Raw genomic sequence first — 18,929 nt, forward strand, 5'->3', positions numbered from 1 at the left:
TTTGAAACGTTATAGCAAAGCTGTTCATGACGGATGGTTAGTTTTACGATTACTTTGAAGATGACAAAGTCCTTTAAAAAAAAAAAGTCACGGAATGTTACTTTGAAAGTCACTGCTCGACCTGAATTTTCGTTCAATACCAATCACGTTCGGGGTGCTGTGTGGAGGTCGAGGACAACGAATGTCGTGGGAAGGAAATATCGAGGAGACGCTGCTGTATTTTTAAAAAGCTACGGACGGCGGGGACCGTGACCGAGGAGGAGCTAGCGTCCGACCCGCTCGGGGCCGGGAGGCGCGTCCGGGCTACTCACCCCCCTGTTGTGGCACTGGACTGCACACTCGTGAACCCCGAACACACTGATGTTTTGGCACCGACGATTGAGACAGATCTGCAGGAGGAGAACAGCAAACGTCTCAGTACTTCTGCACACGCACACGCACACGCACACGCGTGTTGAAAACGAGAAAGCAAAGGTAAGTGTGAGGAAGGCGATCCATCCTTAAACGCGGACGCAGCAGAATGAAACGTTTTTCACGAGACTCGGACATGGGTCCCGATGCCTGTGTCCAAACAGCGCGTTTCAGGGCTCAGATCAATGAGAACACTGTGGAGTTTTCATATTTTCGTGGTCTTTTCCGTGGTTTTGGCCAATCCCCAAATAATGCTGATTTTCTCATGGTTTCTTTTAGAGCTTGGAATCACATCTACATGTTGCAGCATTTTTTTCTCCATTAAAAGATACAAGATACCCCGGCTGGTGTGGCTCAGTGGTTGAGCACCGACCCATCATGCACCAAGAGGTCGCCAGTTCAATTCCCGGTCAGGGCACATGCCCAGGTCATGGGCCTGATCCCCAGTGGGGGGCGTGCAGGAGGCGACCATTCAATATTCTCTCTCATTGATGTTTCTTCCTTTTTTTTATCCTCACCCAAGGACATTTTTCCATTTTTTGTTCAGATAGAGCGGGAGGGGGAGAGAGAGAGAGAGAGAAACATCGATGTGAAAGGGACACATCGAGTGGTTGCCAACCACATGATCCAACCAGGGCTGGGGACAAACTGCAACCGAGGTACGTGCCCTTAGCAGGAACCGAACCCGGGTCTCTCTGGACCATAGGCCGACGCTCTAACCACTGAGCCAAACCGGCCAGGGCACATCGATGTTTCTCTCTCTCTCTCTCCCTACCTCTCTCTCTAAAATCAATAAAGAAAGAAAAAAAAAAGATACGAGAGGGTGAAATGGACAAGTCCTTACCCTGGGGCCGGTGTCGACTCAGAGTCCAAGAATACAGGGACCCGAATCTTTTAAGGGAGATAGCGAAATATGGGGAGCTTTTCCCAAAAGCTGAGTGACGGGCTCTCGCGGATGAGGTGAATGAACCACACAGTGTGCTCAGCAGAGGAAAACACGTCCCCTGATACTTAATCAAACCTTCACCGAACACCCTTTGCTGAATGACACCAGGCTAGTTGGGAGAGTTTACGTTCATTTCAAAGGTGGGTAACATACTCCAGACTCAAGGGGTCAGGCCCTCGATCTCCCAGCAGATGCTATAATGCAGCGGAGTCAAAGGGAGGAGAGCCCCATTTATCGATGGCAGAAGCATTTTTAACCGCGTAGAGCCTTCCTAGGGGAAGTTCACCATCAGACCCCAGTTGCTTGTGTGAGACATGCGCAACGAACTCTAAGGCTGGCGGTGACCTGGTCAAGGCGACCGTCCGGTTCCGGCTGGTGAAAGCAGGTGTCTGAGATTGCAGTGAGCACACGGGGACCCAGTCAGGATCTCGGTGCCGCGCCCCTCCGGACCCACGGACCAGGCTGAAGACGTCTTTCAGAGAACCCCGCGTTCTGCAGAAGCGGGGCTCAAACACAGGTAACATTGCGCGTGGAGGAAAAACTCATTGACACGCCGAGTCCCTGGAATTTCGGTCTCTGCACGCACCTGGCCCAGCTGCTCCGATTCCAGTTTTAAAAACGGGTGACATTCTACTGTGAGGCCTGAACATGCAGCAGCTGATGTGCGTGGTTACGGAGACGGCCGGCGGGCTTCATGCAGCACGTTAGTTCCCCAAGGACAATTTGGGGTGTGGGGTGTAGGAGACACGGGGGGAGGAGTGGAGGGACTTTCTGCCCCGGGAGTTCTGCTGAAGGAGACAATTGTTCGTCTGCTCGGTGACCTCCACGGTCACGAGCAATCTCATAGTCCCTGTGAAAGTGGGGTCCTGAAAAAGCCATGGGGGTGACTCAGGTCCTAGAATAGTTTAGTAACTTGTTATTATTTAGTCTGATGAGAAGGTCTGGGGAGAAAAATCAATGTGGCCAAAAAAGGTGGACATCTCAATTTCTTTAAAAATGTTTTTTTTTTTTTTTTGCTTTATTTCTTAACCCTAAGATATCTCAGTCTACCTTCCTCTCTGGTTTCCAAAGAACTCTCGTTGGGCCTTCAGAGAGCACCCTGCCTCATCTCTCCCCTCCTCCGGGCCTCTGCAAACACACCTGACCTTCCATTCCTCTGTCCAGCTGAGAACAAGACCCCGAGGTCTCTGAGCCGAACCCAGGCCACTTCCCAAAACGTCACAACAGCCACTGAGTTTCCTTCCCGAGTAGCTTCCGGGCTGGCAACCCCCACGACCCCCGGGGCGTAGAAAGGACTTATTAACACTACAGGGCCCCGGAAACAAGCTTGATTTTCCCAAATCTGCATCTTAGTGGTCGGCCAGGATCCAGTAAATCCAGGATTTACTGACTTTTTCTTCTAGGCACAAAGAACTGGATTCCAGAGACCAAGTTCTGAGAAGGAGGGGATTTAGGAAAACAAACCAACCTCGTGACTCGGCTGTCGGATGAGACGTTTGTCAGGGGCCCCCGTTCCAGACTCACATTCACGATGCAAGTGAGCATCACATCTCTGGGTCTTACCTTCCCCTCCGCACACTTGGTGCCGGCCAGCACCAGCCCCGGGTCCGGCAAGTCATCGCCCAAGTACACGTGGGTCCCGCGGCACAGGATGCGGCCTCCTTCCTGCAGTGGGATATTCGTTTCTATGGAGACGGCATTGGTACCAATGACTGGCCGGCTGGCACCTCCTTGACACTGGATTTTCCCACATTTAGCATCTCTGGAAGGGCAAGAACAGACAGTCCCCCGAGAGGGGAGGTTTGCACCGGCCCTCAGCCACGTGGGGCGTTCAGAGTGACCCGGGAGGACCGGACTCCCTACCTCGCCTCGCATTTGGTGTAGGAGCTCTTGGAGTCTTTGCCACAGTTGCCGTACGGGTCGCCTGCAGAGTTGACCCTCTCAAAGCAGATCCCAGGGGCAGGTTTAGCACCTGAAGCAGAAGCAAAGTGGCACGGTCACCCCTGCAAGTCGTTTCGTCTTTTCCCTTGAACAGCACTGGACTTTCGGGTTCGGGCTCAGAGGACATGCCCCCCCATGTCCCACGGCCAAGCACCCACGTCATGACCCTGGGGACGAGGCCTGGCTGTGGGGTCAGACCCAGGGCACACAGAAAAGGAGGTGGCTGCTGCATGGAAGGGCTGCTGCATTGTCCCCCGACAATATCCCAGCGGGTCTGGTGAGCCAACGCAAGCTCTAGAAGCTTCTGCAGAGCAATGGCTATGTGTGTGTGTGTGTGGGGGGGGGGTGGTGGTGCAGAGATCTTACACGACCTTCCCAGCCCCAGAAAGCTCCCTCCGTTCGAGGGCAGAGGTTCCCCTAGGAGGCCCTGGAGACACAAACCCCACAGCCCTTTTGCACAGCCAGACCGTGCCCAGCAGGGCGGGCACGGGAGCCAGAGGGCCCAGGAAGTGGCCATTTCTAGCACATCTTCCAGCCAGGAACCGAGAGCGCTCGTAAGTGGGTTTGCGATGCCAAGGCTTTGGAGGGCTCGCGATCCTACGTGCGGTGATACCTGTCGAGACGGCGTGAGACATTCAGGAAAGTGGTCCACGTTCTTCACCCTCCGCTATGCCCTGCCGTGCGGCCTCGGCCCTGCCTTCTGTCCCACAGGGCATCCGCTGGGCAGTCCCTCTCACACCACGTCCGGCTGCCAGGAGGCCACCAGCCCAGACCCCAGCTCTGCCCGTGTCTTTCTCGCCTCCCCGCTCTGGGAGGCTCCGCTGGCCTCCCCAGGTCCCTGGACTATGTCAGACAGCTGTCTGCTGGAGACCCGCACGGTGTCGTTGTCACTGCAAGTGCCCATCGCTCTTCAACCCGCCGACTCCTCTCCACCAGCTCCGCGCAGACGCGATCAGCATCTCATTAGAACAAAGACGCGGACAGACAGACCAACCCAACAAAACCCCGAAACAGCCCGGTCGGCGGGGCTCGCCTCTGAGGCCTGCCTCTCACGCTCCATCTCCGTTTCTTAAGCATGTAGAGAGGCCTCCCCTCCCCAGACTCCCGTTCAAGGTATCGCCCACCCCGGACACAATTCAGGGAAAGGGGCGAGGTCGCCGCTGTTCGGCCCACGTCCCTTTCGCTGTCACGTGGGCGCGGTGTGGCCGCGGCACGGTCCGCTGGCCTGTGCTGTGGCGGGTCTGCTTCTCCCACGTCCCGCCCTTTGACCCTTGTCCATCTGCTCACGGGGGGGGGGGAGGGGCGGGGAGGAGGAGGCTCAGTGTTGAGCCTGCACTTTGTACTTAAGTGAAGCCTGTTTGATAGGACTTTGATGTAAGTACCTGGATCCCATTGATCACGGCGCCCAGAATACCAGGAACTCAGGGCTGTTTGCGTGTTCCTGAGGACCTGTGTGTCCACTGCTTGCCTGTCTGGCTTTGTCTCTCCTTCCTTCCTTCCTTCCTTCCTTCCTTCCTTCCTTCCTTCCTTCCTTCCTTCCTTCCTTCCCTCCCTCCCTCCCTCCCTCCCTCCTTCTTCCTTCCCAGCCTTCCTCCCATCCTCCCGGCACACTGCAGACTTCAATCACACACAAAATGGAACACTATGCAGCTGTAAGAAAGAAAGATCTCTTATCCTTTGAGATGACCTGGAGGGACCTGGAGAGAATTATCCTAAGTGAAACAAGCCAATCAGAGAAAGACAAATACCACATGATCTCACTCATTTGTGGAATATAATGAACAAAACAAACTGACGAACAAAATAGACCCAGAGACATAGAAGTAGGGTACAGACTGACAAACCTCAGAAGAGGGGGCCACGGGGGGAGGGAAGAGAGAAACCACAGAACTTATATGCATAACCATGGACATGGGCAACAGTGCTGGGGACGGGGCAGGGTGCAGCGGTGGCCGATAGGGGCAGACCTGCTTGCCTTGAAATTGCAAGAAACAACAGAAAACCAGCAAATGAACACACGCCTCTGAAGCGTGGGGGGCGTCCTCCGAGGGGAACACCAGAGTCAGCGGGTCCAGGGGCCGCTGCTGTAGAGGCTGTCAGGGGCCCCCTCTGAGGGACGGACAACCTTCCCCGAAGCTCCAGACTGACGCCTTTATTTCGGGGTGAGTGGCGGGAGGTGGAGAGTGTGGCAGAACTCTGCGTGCAATGCCCACGCTCGCCCAGGGGCCTGGCACGTCCTACCCTGGACTCTCCAAGCTGGCCTGAGAAACTTACACGAACGTTCAAAGGCCAAGCAGTTTAAAACGAACAAAACTCACTTTAGAAATATATAAGCAGCTGAGACTCGATCCTGCACACAGCGCGTCCTGGAGCCCCAGCTCCGAGTTCAGGCTATAGGACGGGGCCAGGCAGGGTCCCGGGCCCCCTCGTGGGGCTGGAGCTCCCAGCGGGAGGTCGAGCGGGCTCGCACTGCCCTTCCCGGCGCCCCTCTCGTGGCCGGGCCTGTGCGTGGGCGGGTGTCTGCTGGCGGCCGGAGCAGCAGCACGTGAAGCCGCGTTGGGGCACAGGAGACGCCGTCTGTTCAAGGGTTCACGTCACTGACACTCCCCCCCCATGTCCCTCTCCCTAGGAACAAACCCCTCTTCTTGGGGGAAATCCATTTATATGGTCCAGGTGGGGCAACTTTCCCTCCCCAACCCCAAAGGGATGAGTGTAAGATTCAAGTCTGGCCAATCAGAGGGCTCCCCGCCCCAGGTCACGTGACGGGGTCAACGCTGCCACATGACCGACCGTGTGTTCCTTGGAACCTCACTTCTGGAGCCCGGGGTGGGAGCCCCGGGCAGCTGTCACCCCTTCCCGAGGGGCCAGCCCCTCCTCTCATGCTCCTGTACGGCTGTCCCCTCCTCATACTGACACTTGCTTTTGTCTCTTGGGATTCCAAGACGAGAGAGTGACAAGCCACGGGGAACCGAGACGAGAGAGTGTCAAGCCACGGGGAACCGAGACGAGAGAGTGACAAGCCACGGGAAAAGCCTTCTGGGGAGCGCACGCCACGTCTAGGGCCTCCTGGAGGAAGCCGACCACGCCTTCGGGGAAGAAAGCATCTTGGTCCGGTGGACACTGTCTCCTGGTGTACATTTCCGGTGACTCCGGATTTTCACTTACCACTTACATCAGGTGAAGAATGACCTCGCTGATTTAGGGGCAAAGCTACAAGGTCACGGAAAGGCAAACACTGGGCCGCTGTGAAGAGCAGGGGTCATGCCCTCCGAGTTCAGGCAACGCGAGAACCCTTGCGAACAGGAGATTCTCATTCCGGGGACCCAGTACTGACCTGGGGAGCGGAGGTGGTTCTCCGTGAGAACATCAGAATAAGAAATGGATGTGAAGACACAAACCCAGAGACAGATCCGTGAGCGTCGTGGGGGTCCGGGACCTGCTGACGGGTTACGATAGCGGATGGGGTTCGCAGAGTCATTCACGGGGCTTCTGTGTGTTAGCGGCCACCTGGCGTTTCCCTGAGACAGGAGGCGGATCAATTCCAAAGTGGAGGCCTCACTTACGGCCCCTTCAGGGAGCGGCGGACGAGCAGGGGAGGTTCTCCCGGAAGGGTGCCCTCCTGGTCCTCCTGGGGGCTCAGGCTGAGTCCTGGGTGGGCTCCTAGGAGGAGGAGGTCCTGGCAGGCCGAATCCTTCTGCATGTCGTCCAGGGGCAGGTAGGAGCTGGGAGTCACAGCTGCCTGAGCTTAAACGATGAGGGCAGTGTTGTCCTGATGATGCAGAGGCTGAAGTGGGGACGCAGACCTGAACACGTCCCACAGCGCCCTGCACCCCAGCTCCGGCCAGGACGTGGTTTTCATCCCCGCACACTTCCAGCACCCGGGGGGGACTGGGGTGCATGGGCACCCACCGCACCAGGACAGCGAGTTCGAGACGAAAGTGTATTTCGACAGAACGGTCCAGCGACACCCACTGGATGACTCCGCTTATTGGGACAGCGTGGAGACAAGCCACACGCCCGCTTGTGACCCAGCAGGTGGGTCTCAAGAGGAGACACCGTGCTTGGGATGATGGGTAACCGTACTCTACAGCTGGTACCTGAGATTCTCTGCTGACGGTTGATCACACCCTGGAGCACAGTACGGTTCACCCGTGAAGGGGATGGCGGTCCGCTGCCAGCCCAGCGGCTGCTGCCAGGCTGGGAACTCCTGACCTGCTCTTGGGGGACGATACCCCCAACCCAGGAGAAGCAGCAAGCTTGTTGAGATAAATGTTCCTGCCAAAGGGGATTGCATGAGTAAAACGTTTAACCCAAAGGAGAAAGCGTCCATGACGTCTATCCACCCGTAGGCCGTGGCCAGGCGCCGATCTGGTTCCGGCTGCATTTCCATGTTTCCATGAAGACAAGAGGCTTCGTGTCTGTCTCTTGCCAAAAAAAAAAAAAAAGACACGTTTCCTTACTGCTTGTCTAGTGCATCCGTTTCCAGCCTCTGAATTCTTCGTGGTAGAACACGTAGCCGTTGTGCCATTTTCAAAGGCTGACATTTAGCCTTTCAGAGGGAATTCTGACATCCCGCTGTATTTCATAATTACATCCGAAGGGGCGGATTTTAATCGCCAGTTTTATCTTCGCAGCGGCGTGACTTCTACTTGTGATTGTCGTTTGGAAGTTCCCAACGTCAGCCTGTCTTTTGAAGAAGACACGGTGACATCTTGAACGAAGCCCACACTTGACTGGATTTGAACTTCCCCTAAAGTGACTCCATGAAGCAGATGCAGTTCTCGGTCAGATCAGCTCCTTCCTCCCCGTCACCCTTCCGCTAACCCGTCACCAGCGTCCACCCACAGGCCTTTGGTAAACAGCCGGACGCCGTCTCGTTCTCTCCGTCTCTCTTGCCCAAACTGACCTCTGCACTCCTCGGAAAACTAGCCCAAACGGACAAGCTGTACCATCTCCTCCGCACACAATGGACCGAAGGGACACTGTCCTGACTCCTGAGACACGTTTCTCGTCCCATCTGTCACCCTCCCACTCGATGCGGGTGCCTAACAGTGCCGCCCAGGTGTGTCACGAGCAGCAGAACTCCCTGGAATGGTCCTCACAGGTGAACACCGTTCAGCAGCCCGTAGAAGCCGCCCGGCTGGCTCACACCCCGTGATCAGGTGACGCTGGACTCCAGGGAGGGACAAAGTGGATAACGCGGATGTATGTCAGGCCTTCTTGGGCAGACCGTCTGTGGCCGTGGACATGTAGTTAGCGGGACCATGAATTTCCAAGGGATGTTTTCAGTAACCATGTCAGGGGCTCAGATAAACATCAGGGGCAAAAGGACACGTTCTGCCTGGAGAGAAATGTCCGGCTGCCCTACCGAAGGAATACGGGTCGTGCGGCATCGACGGGAAATCTCTGCAGCTGTGAGGACGAAGCTGGACAAAGACAGCTAAGCGCGAGTCACAGTCTCAACTGCTGGCAGCATTTGTGTGCTTGACATCAAGATACAAAGTCTCGCCCTGGCTGGTGTGGCCCAGTGGTTGGAGCGTCGGCCCGTGGACTGAAGAGTCTCAGGTTCGATTCCAGGCCCCAGCTGGGGCATGTGCAAGAGGCAACCATGGATGTTTCTCTCTTACATGGATGCTTCTCTCTCCCCTCCTCCCTCTCTCCCAATTTAAAAATCAATAGAAAAATATCCTCGGGTGAGGATTAATAACAACAACAACAAAGATACAAAGTCTTAAGTTACAAGAGCAAAAGCAGTGAGGAAAAACAAAATTCAACCCCTGCCCAGCAAGATCATCATCAACATTAATAAACTGAAAAACAAGTGAACTCGAATCTCTGAAGGTGTTCTAAGAGTGCGCCACGTTGCCAGTGAGGAGGTGCAGGCACATGTTCTGAATTTCTTCGTCATCCTATCTGCAGGCAGGTTTGGGAGCAGGGCAATTTTATTGAAACAGCACGCTGGATTCGGACAAGCCCGGTCAAAAGGGCCCGGCGAGCTGCAGGAAGGGCTTCGTCCGCTCCGTGTTTGGGCAGCCAGAGCCGGAGAGGAAGCGACTTCCCGAGTGGAACCGGAGAATCCCGGATGAGTCAGTGACTTGGCCGGGTCACCTGAGGGCAAATGTCCTGGGCCCGTGGAGCGAGGACTCGGGGACTCCTAGAGTTGAGAGCATTTGCGAGTGGAGGGGAAATGAGGCACTGCAAATGCATCCCCGACAAGTTTTCCTGTTTTGAATCCTGAAAGCAGATTTTAACGGCCACTGTGACACAGCATGAGGCCCTCAGCCCGGCGTCCAGCTGGCCCGGGGCCCGGCCTGGCCGCGAGCTCCCTGGGTCCCGGCGGGCGGGCACAGGGACTGTGGGAATGTGTCACCCTGGCAGAGCCTGGGCTCTTGAGTCAGCATCTTACCGCAGCAGGACAGTGATGCACGTTGAAAAAACGAGAGGGTGGGGCCACAGACAAGGACCCTGCAGGTCACAGCCCAAACTCCCGGCGAGCAGAGCGGCCCCCCGGGCCCCCTGAGCCTGGCCCCTGCTGTTCCGTGTGCAGGATCAGCCTTCCTGTCTACCCCGGCAAACGACAACTCGAGGGCACCCCTATCTGTGACGCTGCACCCCCGCCCCCCCGGGCCAGGCTCGTCTCCTCCACCCCACGCACCACAGCCCAGGCCCCGAGGCTCAGGCTCGCTCGTCCTCGGGCTCCTGCAAACAGTCCCATCTGAGGTACAGCTCCAGTGCGCGCCCCGCGCACCTAGCCTGCGTTATTTACGTCTCTTACATAAAACAGCCACCGTGTCAGGACGAGACGACACCCAAGGGGGAGGCGCAGTCTATCCCCACTTCACAACAAGGTGGAGTAACCTGCTGAAGGTCACCTTGCCAGGAAGTGGCCCATTTCATGCCTGTGGCGGGCAGGAAACAGCCCCGCCCCGGGAGGTCCGAGTCTAACTCCTGGAACCTCACTGTCAAAAGGGCTCTGAAGACGGGATTAAGGAGTGGAGCCCGGGGGAGCTGCCCGGTGATTTGGGTGGATCCAGTGTAATCACAGGGTCCCTCTAGGGCAGTGGTTCTCCACCTTCCTGATGCTGCGACCCTTAAATCCAGTTCCTCATGTTGTGGGGACCCCCAACCAAAAAATTATTCTCGTTGCTACTTCATCACTGTAATTTTGCTACTGTTGTGAATTGCCATCGGAAATAAGTGTTTTCCGATGGTCTTAGGAGACCCCTGTGAAAGGGTCGTTCGACCCCCAAAGGGGTCACGACCCACAGGTTGAGAACCGCTGCTCCAGAGGGAGGCAGGGGGTCAGAGCTGGAGAAGGGGGCATGAGGACAGAAGCAGAGGTCAGAGAGGGACAGTGTGACAAGGCCGTGCTGCTGGCCGTGGGGATGGAGGCAGAGGCCACACACCAAGGAGACGCTGACCCTGGAGAAGGCAAGGTCGTGGGTTCTCCCCCGGGCCTCCAGAAGGCGCCGGCCCTGCCCACATGTGATGTTGGGACTTCTGACCCCAGCACTAGAGGATGACGAGTGTGTGTCACAAGCCACTAAGTGGGTGGTAATCGTTGCAGCGGCCACAGGAGACCCATCCAGCGCCCCGAACTGGGCAATGGAGCCGCCAGGCTGGCTCGGAAGGAGCCTCTGTCAAGGCGGTGGCCAGGTGGACTAGTCACCAGCCTGAGGTGGCTCTCCGAACCCGGTCCCCACGCCTGTGGCAGCAGGACCTCTGAGCACCCCTGATGCCGGGGATGTTTAGTCGGGGTGCAGTGACGTCCCATGGTGAACCCAGCACTGCCCAGGCAGCGGCCTCCTTGTCAGCAGGGTGAGGGTGGGCAGGGGAGACAAGCCAGGAGCCAGGGTAGGGGGTGTCACCTCTGGCCACAAGGACATTAAAAGTTCAACGCAGGTGACTTGCTACTACTCTTGCTTTGGAAAGCGCAGGCCATGAGTCAGGTTGTCGGTGTGTCCGCCTGTCTGGCTCTCTCTGGTCGGGGATGCACGCGGTGAGATGGTAAACACCCAGCCTGCCACCAGGCATCACAGGCTAGCAGCCCGCTGAGACGCGGTGGCGGTGGCTCGGAGCGAGCGGCGTGCTCCATCCCGCCTCACCCTGGACACGGGGCCGGACGTGACGAGAGAGCAGGGCACCGAGGGCACACTTCACCCCGAGAGCCCCAGGGCTGGGTGTGCTCTGGCCGCAGAACGCTCCCTGGATGGAGCGGCGATTCGAGCCCTGTAACTCCAGAACAGAGATGACGGGGTCTGGAGGACGGCCAGCAAGGGACGGCCACCAGGGATGCGTTACGCCATGGAGACTTGGCCGGCAGCAGTAGCCGCTGTCCCCAGGTGACCTCACTTGGCTAAAAGGTATCTAAAGTCACGAAACCATTCAGAGCCCATAGCCAGCTGGCCCGTGTATAGTGAGTGCCTGCTTTGTGCTTGTCATTGCAAAGAATTCACCTCACGTGCGACCCCGAGACCTCACCCTTACCTGGGGGTCCTCCCAGCCCAGCAGGCCAGGGGGCCAGGACTGGGGGCCGCCCAGGGTCCACTGATGAAGCACAAAGGCCCAGGCACTGCAGGCCCCCCCTTCCCACCTGCCAGGGCGCCCACGCAGCCCGAGTCTCAGCGGAAGGACTGAGTGTGAGGGGACGGCTGTGTCAGCCGCATGGGGCTGTGTCCACGCTGCCTTTTCCTCCCCCAGGCCGCTCCGGTGCAGGGGTCTGAGGAGGCCCCCATGCCGGGGCACCGCTCCAGGACACAGCTGTCCTGTTCTCCTGGCTCGGGTCACTGCCTTCACATGGCACCTCCGCCCGGGTTTGATGTTCAGTCATCATTTCATGCCCTCGTTGACCTCGCTCGCCACTCCTAAAAGCAAAACCTACCACAAAGTCTGACAAACGTCCATGTCGAGTTTCTCTGCCCCCTGGAGCCAGGGCCTGGCTCGCCTGGCTCGCCTGGCTCTCTGCCTGGCTCACCGCAGTGGTCTGGCCACAGCCGAGCCTCTGGCCAGAGCTGAGGTCACCCCTGCAGCCGGCGGGAGGAGGGAGAAGGACGATGAGACGGGGTGGGGCCTGCACTCTCGAGAACACTCTGCGTGGCCCTGGAGACCAGCCGTGTGGGACAACAAGCCTGCAGGGCCTGGGCTGACCCGTGCGGCTGGACCTCTGGCCCCAGAGAAGGGGCCACACACAGGGGGCTGGTTCTTCCCCTGCACATCGCACGTCTGGTCACTTCCAGAACTTCCTTCTAGGAACTTCAGTTCGGGACCTGGCTCTTTGGGCTGACTGTGCAGTGCGGGCACTACCTGTGGGCTTTGGGCCACCAGGGTCTGTGTTCAAGTCCCGGCCCCGCGACCCCGGGAATCTGACATCTGGCCTCAGGGTTCGAGTCTCACCTTCTGCACAGCTGTGCTCACTGCCCCTGCCCCGGGGGGCGCTGGAGGGTTAGAGGGACAGACCGTGCCACGCACCCAGCCAGAGCCGCCCCCACAGAAGCGGTGAATGGAGTCTCAGACTGACCCGGCCCCCTTCAGCCGGGCGCTCTTCAGGAACACACAAGCCCATCGCTCCGCCTTCAGAACCGTGGTGGCCCCCCAGGCCCCCCAGCTCCTGTGTCCATGCTCTTTCCCCAAGCTCCGGGGTCCAGTCTCCGGCCCCCACTGCCCCTTCCATGTGCCTCCCACCTGGATGCCGCTGCCGCTTCCTGTCCTTCCCGGTCACAGACCGCTGGAGCACCGGCCCGCTCGAGCCTTCGGATGCTGCCCCGGCCCCCAGCTGCGGTGATGCTCTCTGGCGCCCAATGCCCTCGGCCTGGGCACTGAGAAGCACTTACGCAATCAGAGTGGTGGTGGGAGGTTCTGTCTGTCTGTCCAACTACCTGTTAAGCTATCTGAGGGTAGGGGTCCCGGCTGATTTGTCCCCGTCACCCATGGGCACGCAGTAGGTGCTCACACGTCCCTCACTGGGCGGCACTGAGCTCCTCAGGGCTGACCCCGGGTTGTGCCCAGTGCCCGGCAGTCCCCAGCCCAACCAGCACCACGGAGGCACCACGTACCTGGTCCCCAGAGTGTGACGCACTGCTGCTCGTGGGTCAGACAGATGCCGTTGTAGCAGTAGCCGTCCACGCCCCGACACGGCTGCCCATCATGGAGGTACACGTTGGCCGGGCAGTGGGGGCTGGCCCCCGAGCAGAACTCGGGGAGGTCGCAGGAGTTGCCGGGGCCCCTGCACGCTGTCCCTGCAGGCTTCAGCTGAAAGGAGAGGGTGTTCACAGCACATGCTCCCTGGAGTGGACCACGCAGGCCACTCAGGTGTCACGCAGGGTCGCAAAGCCAGTGCCCTTACAGCAGAGGGCGTCCCTGAACCAACAGTCTTGCTCTGGGTGCCCATGGCCTTCCCTCTGTCGGGGGGAAACCAAGAGCGGCCTCTTTTTAGCGCCATGCAACTTGCGGGCTGCCTGATGAGCAGACAAGCTGGTCGCTGGCACTGCCACTTGGGGGCAGGGGAGGGGGCGGTGGCCCGGTGCACTGTCCCCAATGCACTGCATGCTGCCGGATGCGGCTGGCACTGCCACTTGGGGGCAGGGGAGGGGCGGTGGCCTGGTGCACTGTCCCCAATGCACTGCATGCTGCCGGGTGCGGCACGCACTGCCAGCGCCAGCATCTGTGGGCAAGTTGACAGAACAGCTCCAAGGGCACAGTCACAACAGCCATTTTATGTCGTCATCCAATCACAGAGCTGGAGACCTGTCCGTAGGACTTTGTGGGGCGAGGTGCAGAAGAAATAAAGTGTGTGTGTGGGGTACAGGACGCTAGGAACCAGGCGACAACGTGTCCTCTCTGTGGCTGAAGTGAGGCCCCCAGTGGCTGCTCTGAGGCTGCACAACCAGTGACCCACTTCCCCCGCCACCCATTCCAAGCACCTTCTGCCATCAGCTGCCACGTGCCAGGGAGGCCAGCTGCTTTTAGTGGTCCTGCCAGTTACCCACTAGTAGAAAGGGGGCAAAGGGTGTTTTAAGCGGAACGTACAATGTTTTAATGTATTTCTGAATCATGGAGTTTCCTGTAAGCAGAGGAAAAAATTCTACCCTTGGAACCTCCGACTCAAAAGCTCAGGCTTCTGTGGCAGATCCCAGCTCTGAATAATGAGACCAGCCGTGGACTTGTCCAAACAAACGCAGTGATGTCGGTGGAAACGGCAAAGGTATGAAGCCACCGGGCTGGGCTGGGTGTTGGTGGCACCCGCTGTTAGGACACGGGGGTCAGAACGTTAATACAAAGCCCCGGGACAACCTGCCAGGCTCCTCAGCCGGCGGTCAGACCGTGGGGTCAAGCAGAAGGAGCTGGCGTGAGACCGAGTGACGGGAGTGGGGCTGTTCCCGAATCCTCCTCTGGTTACGGCGATTGCTGCACGTGCCCCCACAGCACGAATGGAACACGGAACCCCGAGCCTGACTCTTCCAGTCCAGTTACTTTTCAGCTCATAAATAGTCTATCTCAGGCGACTTAGCATCAAAAGGTGCGTTTCACACAGCGAAGGAAGAGAAACAGGAGGCGGCGAGGCCGGCCCCCATGAGGAGCGAGTCTCCGCAGCAGCGGGAGCCGGGACGTCGTCCTGGTCCTGCCCGGCTGCCTGGCCCGGTGACCTGCCTGAGCCCGGGGCGGCCTTGGGAACTCACCTGGCAGTCCTCACAGCACAGGCCGTGCGCACAGACCGCGCCCGGCTTCAGGGTACAGCTCGTGGCGTTGCAGCAGAGGTTCGTGCACTCCTGGGGAGGGAAGGGCCTCGTTGGACGGGGTCGTGGGGTGCGACCCCTCGTGGGAAGCGAATGCGCCTTAGTGGCTGCCCAGGGGGAGCGAGAACCAGACGGCCTGGCTCTCGAGCCAAAAACCAGCCGACCGGGGGTTATCTGCCTCTGTAAGAAGCAAAGCTCTGGGAAGTGTTTATGAACTGCCTGGGTGTGCGGGTCCCTGGGAACAGTCAGCCGCACTCCAGCGCCTTTCGGGGGGAGGGGAGCCGGGAGGGAAGGCTGGCTCGTTCACCGGCTGCAGCTGGTTGTGCAGGGAAGAGGGGTCCCCGATTACTGCTGGTCTTCCTGCAGTGAAGGGCGTCACGAGACTCCTGTGAACATACTTATTCAGACACAGACACAGACACACACAGACACGGAGTGACATGGCTCCTCCCAGGCAGACCTGTGCAATCTGACGCACGCTGGCAGGGAACAAAGTCAAATCAGTTGTGTTTGCGCCTCCCCCCCCCCCCCCCGTTCCTCGCACGCCAACCAGATGCCGCAGCTGAGACCCTCGCTTAGCACGGGGGGCTGTCCACCTGACCAGGACTCCTCAGGTCCGACATCAGGTGAGCGTGGCCGAGGGGCCGGAGCGAGGTCTGGGGCCGTGCCCAGCGGCTGGCAAGGCACTGAAACAGAGACCAAACATCGGCTGTGCCGTCTGCCCTGGAACAGGAGTGAGAGGGAACGGACTCCTCTGCTCCGCTGTGCTTTGCACCCCGATTTCCTAGCGAGAAGACACAAGAGGGGGGCGCCCTGTGCGGAGCCCTCAACGGAAGGTCTGCACACATGTCCCGGGGTCCTGATGAAGTCCCGGTCCCGCAAACACTCCGACAAGTCGGAGCTCGGACGTTTCAGAACAAACTGAACTATCGGAAGAAGGAAGAGCTCATTGCCTTTAGTATGACTTTACCAGCGTCCTTTAATGTTATTATTATTATTTTTTTATCCTCACCCAAGGACATTGTTCGATATTTTGTTCAGATAGAGTGGGAGGGAGAGAGAGAGAAAGAGAGAGAGAGAGAAACATTGACGTGAAAGGGACACATCGAGTGGCTGCCACCCATACGACCCAACCGGGTCCTGGGACAAACTGCAACCGAGGTGCGTGCCCTTAGCGGGAACCGAATCTGGGTCTCTCCGGACCGCAGGCCGATGCTCTAACCACTGAGCCAAACCGGCCAGGGCTCCTTTAATGTTCTTTATGTACGAGGTGCGCTGAAGGCGTTACATACCATTGGCTACAAGGAGGCTAATCGCATCCTATTTAAAACACCATCTTCTGTGAGCGAGCGTATGATTAGTATCGCTAACGCATCCCCAAAGCTCTGTCCACACTCCAGGGGATGAATGGCCAAGCTAGGCATCAGAATCGGACCCTGTGGAGGACTATGGATTAGATCCTCGCTTGGACATTGACACTGCTTCTGTCTCACTTACATCCAAAGCATCCGATTCTTACATTTGTCACGGACTTTGTAAACATCCGGAGTATAACGCACATACAATAAGAAACAACACAAAGCAGGCACAGCTGTCACCTTCAGGACAGCATGGGTGTTCCTAAACCCTAAAAAGTTTAGGAACGTGTTCTTCTGTTGTGTTGAGAGTCCACTGGTCACATTCCTGATCAGTGTCATCCAATGGACCGCGATGGACCCGTTTACTATGATCTAAATGGGCCTACTCACCAAAGCGCAGCGTTCCTTGTTCTGAGTTAAGTCAGCCATCCGAGGACTGGGTCCCAGGATGCTTCAGAGCTCCCTCCCAGCCCCCACCCAGTCCCTCAAGAACGTCAGCAGCAGCTCGGGGGAAAGGCAGCCGGGCGAGGTGGCTTTGACTTCAAAGGGGGTTGATCGTGTCAGAAAGGTAACCGCCTTAGAAGCTATGTGCAAGCTGCTGGCACCCTGCTGACTGGAAACAAGGAGCTAGGGCCAGTCTCGGCCCGATAGCGGGGAGGGTGAGTGGGTTGTCAGGAGTCCACGGGAATCCAATGCCCCGGACAGGACGCTTTCAGGAGCCACTGGCCCTTAGCATGACCTAGAACCCATTTCTTCTGCAGTACTGGATTCATCAGGAGAGACTCATTCTTCGCCTCTTGATACACTGATTCTTTTAGGGCTCAATAGCGACGTTCAACAGAGCCCGTGACACCAAATCTCCAAAGAAGGGAGCACAGTGAAGACACAGGGACTCTGCAGACGCCCCCTCGTCGTCTCCAGGGGGCAGAGCCTGCGCAGACATGGCTTCCTCGTCACACCCAGCTGGGATGGGACGACGGGGCACCTTTCTGGAGACAGTGGAGATTGTTCCTGGGAGCCAGGGGGCAGAAGCGGGTCCCAGCTGTGAGCTGGGCAGTGGTTCTGACGTACTGAGGTGGCGACACACAGGGTCCCTGGATGGGCCACCGTGAAGCAAAGGCATGGGCTCCAGGGCCTGGGCACGGGGTCAGGGGAGTACAGAACCCAGGTTCACAGGTCGGACTACAAGTGATTTGCACACTGGGAATGGGCCGTCAGGCCGGGAGACACACTTTCACTTGAACACTGAAAAGTGAAAAATTGAAAAACAAAAAAATCTAAAAAGTGAGGTAAAAGACTCGGCGGTGACTTTGAAAAACTTCTTGGAAGAAAAAACTTTGGGTGAGAGAAGTGAGTTCCCTCCAAATACCGAGAACTTGTCCTATGAGATAAGGACCCTCACCACGGACATGTGATTTGGGAGTTCCACGTGAGCGGGCTTAGCTCTGTGCAGGGCACGCGCTCCATTCGATCCGTCTGCCCTGCAGTGCAGCCTGCTGCCTGGAGACGGGGCACCCTGCCAACGCGCAAGCCTACTTGGCGGAGAGATGAGGGGGCCACGTGCTGCTGGTGGTGGTGGGGATGGAGGTGGTGGGGATGGTGGGGATGGTGGTTGATGGAGGTGGTGGGGATGGTGGGGATGGTGGTTGATGGAGGTGGTGGGGATGGTGGTTGATGGAGGTGGTGGGGATGGTGGGGATGGTGGTTGATGGAGGTGGTGGGGATGGTGGGGATGGTGGTTGGTGGGGATGGTGGTTGGTGGGGATGGTGGTTGATGGAGGTGGTGGGGATGGTGGGGATGGTGGTAGCACTGGTGTTGTGATGATGATGGTGTTGTGATGATGATGACAATGGTGGTGATAATGGGGGTAGTAGTTATGGTGGGGTGGGGGTGGGGGTGGGCTGGTGGTGATGGAGGTGGTGGGGGTGGTGGTGATGGTGGTGATAACGGGGGTAGTGGTTATGGTGGGGTGGGAGTGGGCTGGTGGTGATGGAGGTGGTGGGGGTGGTGGTGATGGTGGTGATAACGGGGGTAGTGGTTATGGTGGGGTGGGGGTGGGATAGGGGTGATGGAGGTGGTGGGGGTGGTGGTGATGGTGGTGATAACGGGGGTAGTGGTTATGGTGGGGTGGGGTAGGGGTGATGGAGGTGGTGATGGTAACAGCGCCGATGTTCCCGGGGGTGACGGTGAGGGAGGCAGCGGTGCCGTGGCTGTGCTGGGATGTGCAGTGGCCGCCGACACAGTCACTCCACACCTCAGAGTCCATGGCTCCACGAGGAGCTGGCAAATGTATTGGATTAATAAACAATTAATTACAAGGAGTTCACGTCAAAGACAAAGCATTTTTAAGCCAGCATGGACAGAGAAACATGAATAACTTAAGCTAATTTTGTTGTTTTTCTTTACGTAATTCACAAAGTCTCCAAGGACTTTCCCCTCTGCATCCCCATCCCGTGACAGTTTCAAGTGTTCCTCTACGGGCCTTATAAAGAGTTTCTGTAGCCTCCTAATGCGGGCTTGGCTTCTGCACGGCAGCCGCC

At 57.9% G+C, this 18,929-nt stretch overlaps 1 protein-coding gene across 1 annotated transcript in view; it reads right to left on the reverse strand.

Annotated features, from left to right (window-relative positions):
- ADAM12 (ADAM metallopeptidase domain 12) overlaps positions 1 to 18,929 on the reverse strand; it is a 257,254-nt gene that overhangs the window by 28,513 nt on the left and 209,812 nt on the right. The window contains exons 13-17 of the mRNA XM_036265907.1: positions 14,974 to 15,063; positions 13,351 to 13,546; positions 3,221 to 3,329; positions 2,921 to 3,119; positions 312 to 389 (exon numbers count right to left, since the gene is read on the reverse strand). Of these exons, the coding sequence (XP_036121800.1) occupies positions 312 to 389; positions 2,921 to 3,119; positions 3,221 to 3,329; positions 13,351 to 13,546; positions 14,974 to 15,063 (672 nt within the window). The remainder of the gene's footprint in view (positions 1 to 311; positions 390 to 2,920; positions 3,120 to 3,220; positions 3,330 to 13,350; positions 13,547 to 14,973; positions 15,064 to 18,929) is intronic.

The sequence above is a fragment of the Molossus molossus genome, unplaced genomic scaffold (assembly GCF_014108415.1).
Source record: "Molossus molossus isolate mMolMol1 unplaced genomic scaffold, mMolMol1.p scaffold_m16_p_17, whole genome shotgun sequence".
Lineage (NCBI taxonomy): Eukaryota > Metazoa > Chordata > Mammalia > Chiroptera > Molossidae > Molossus > Molossus molossus.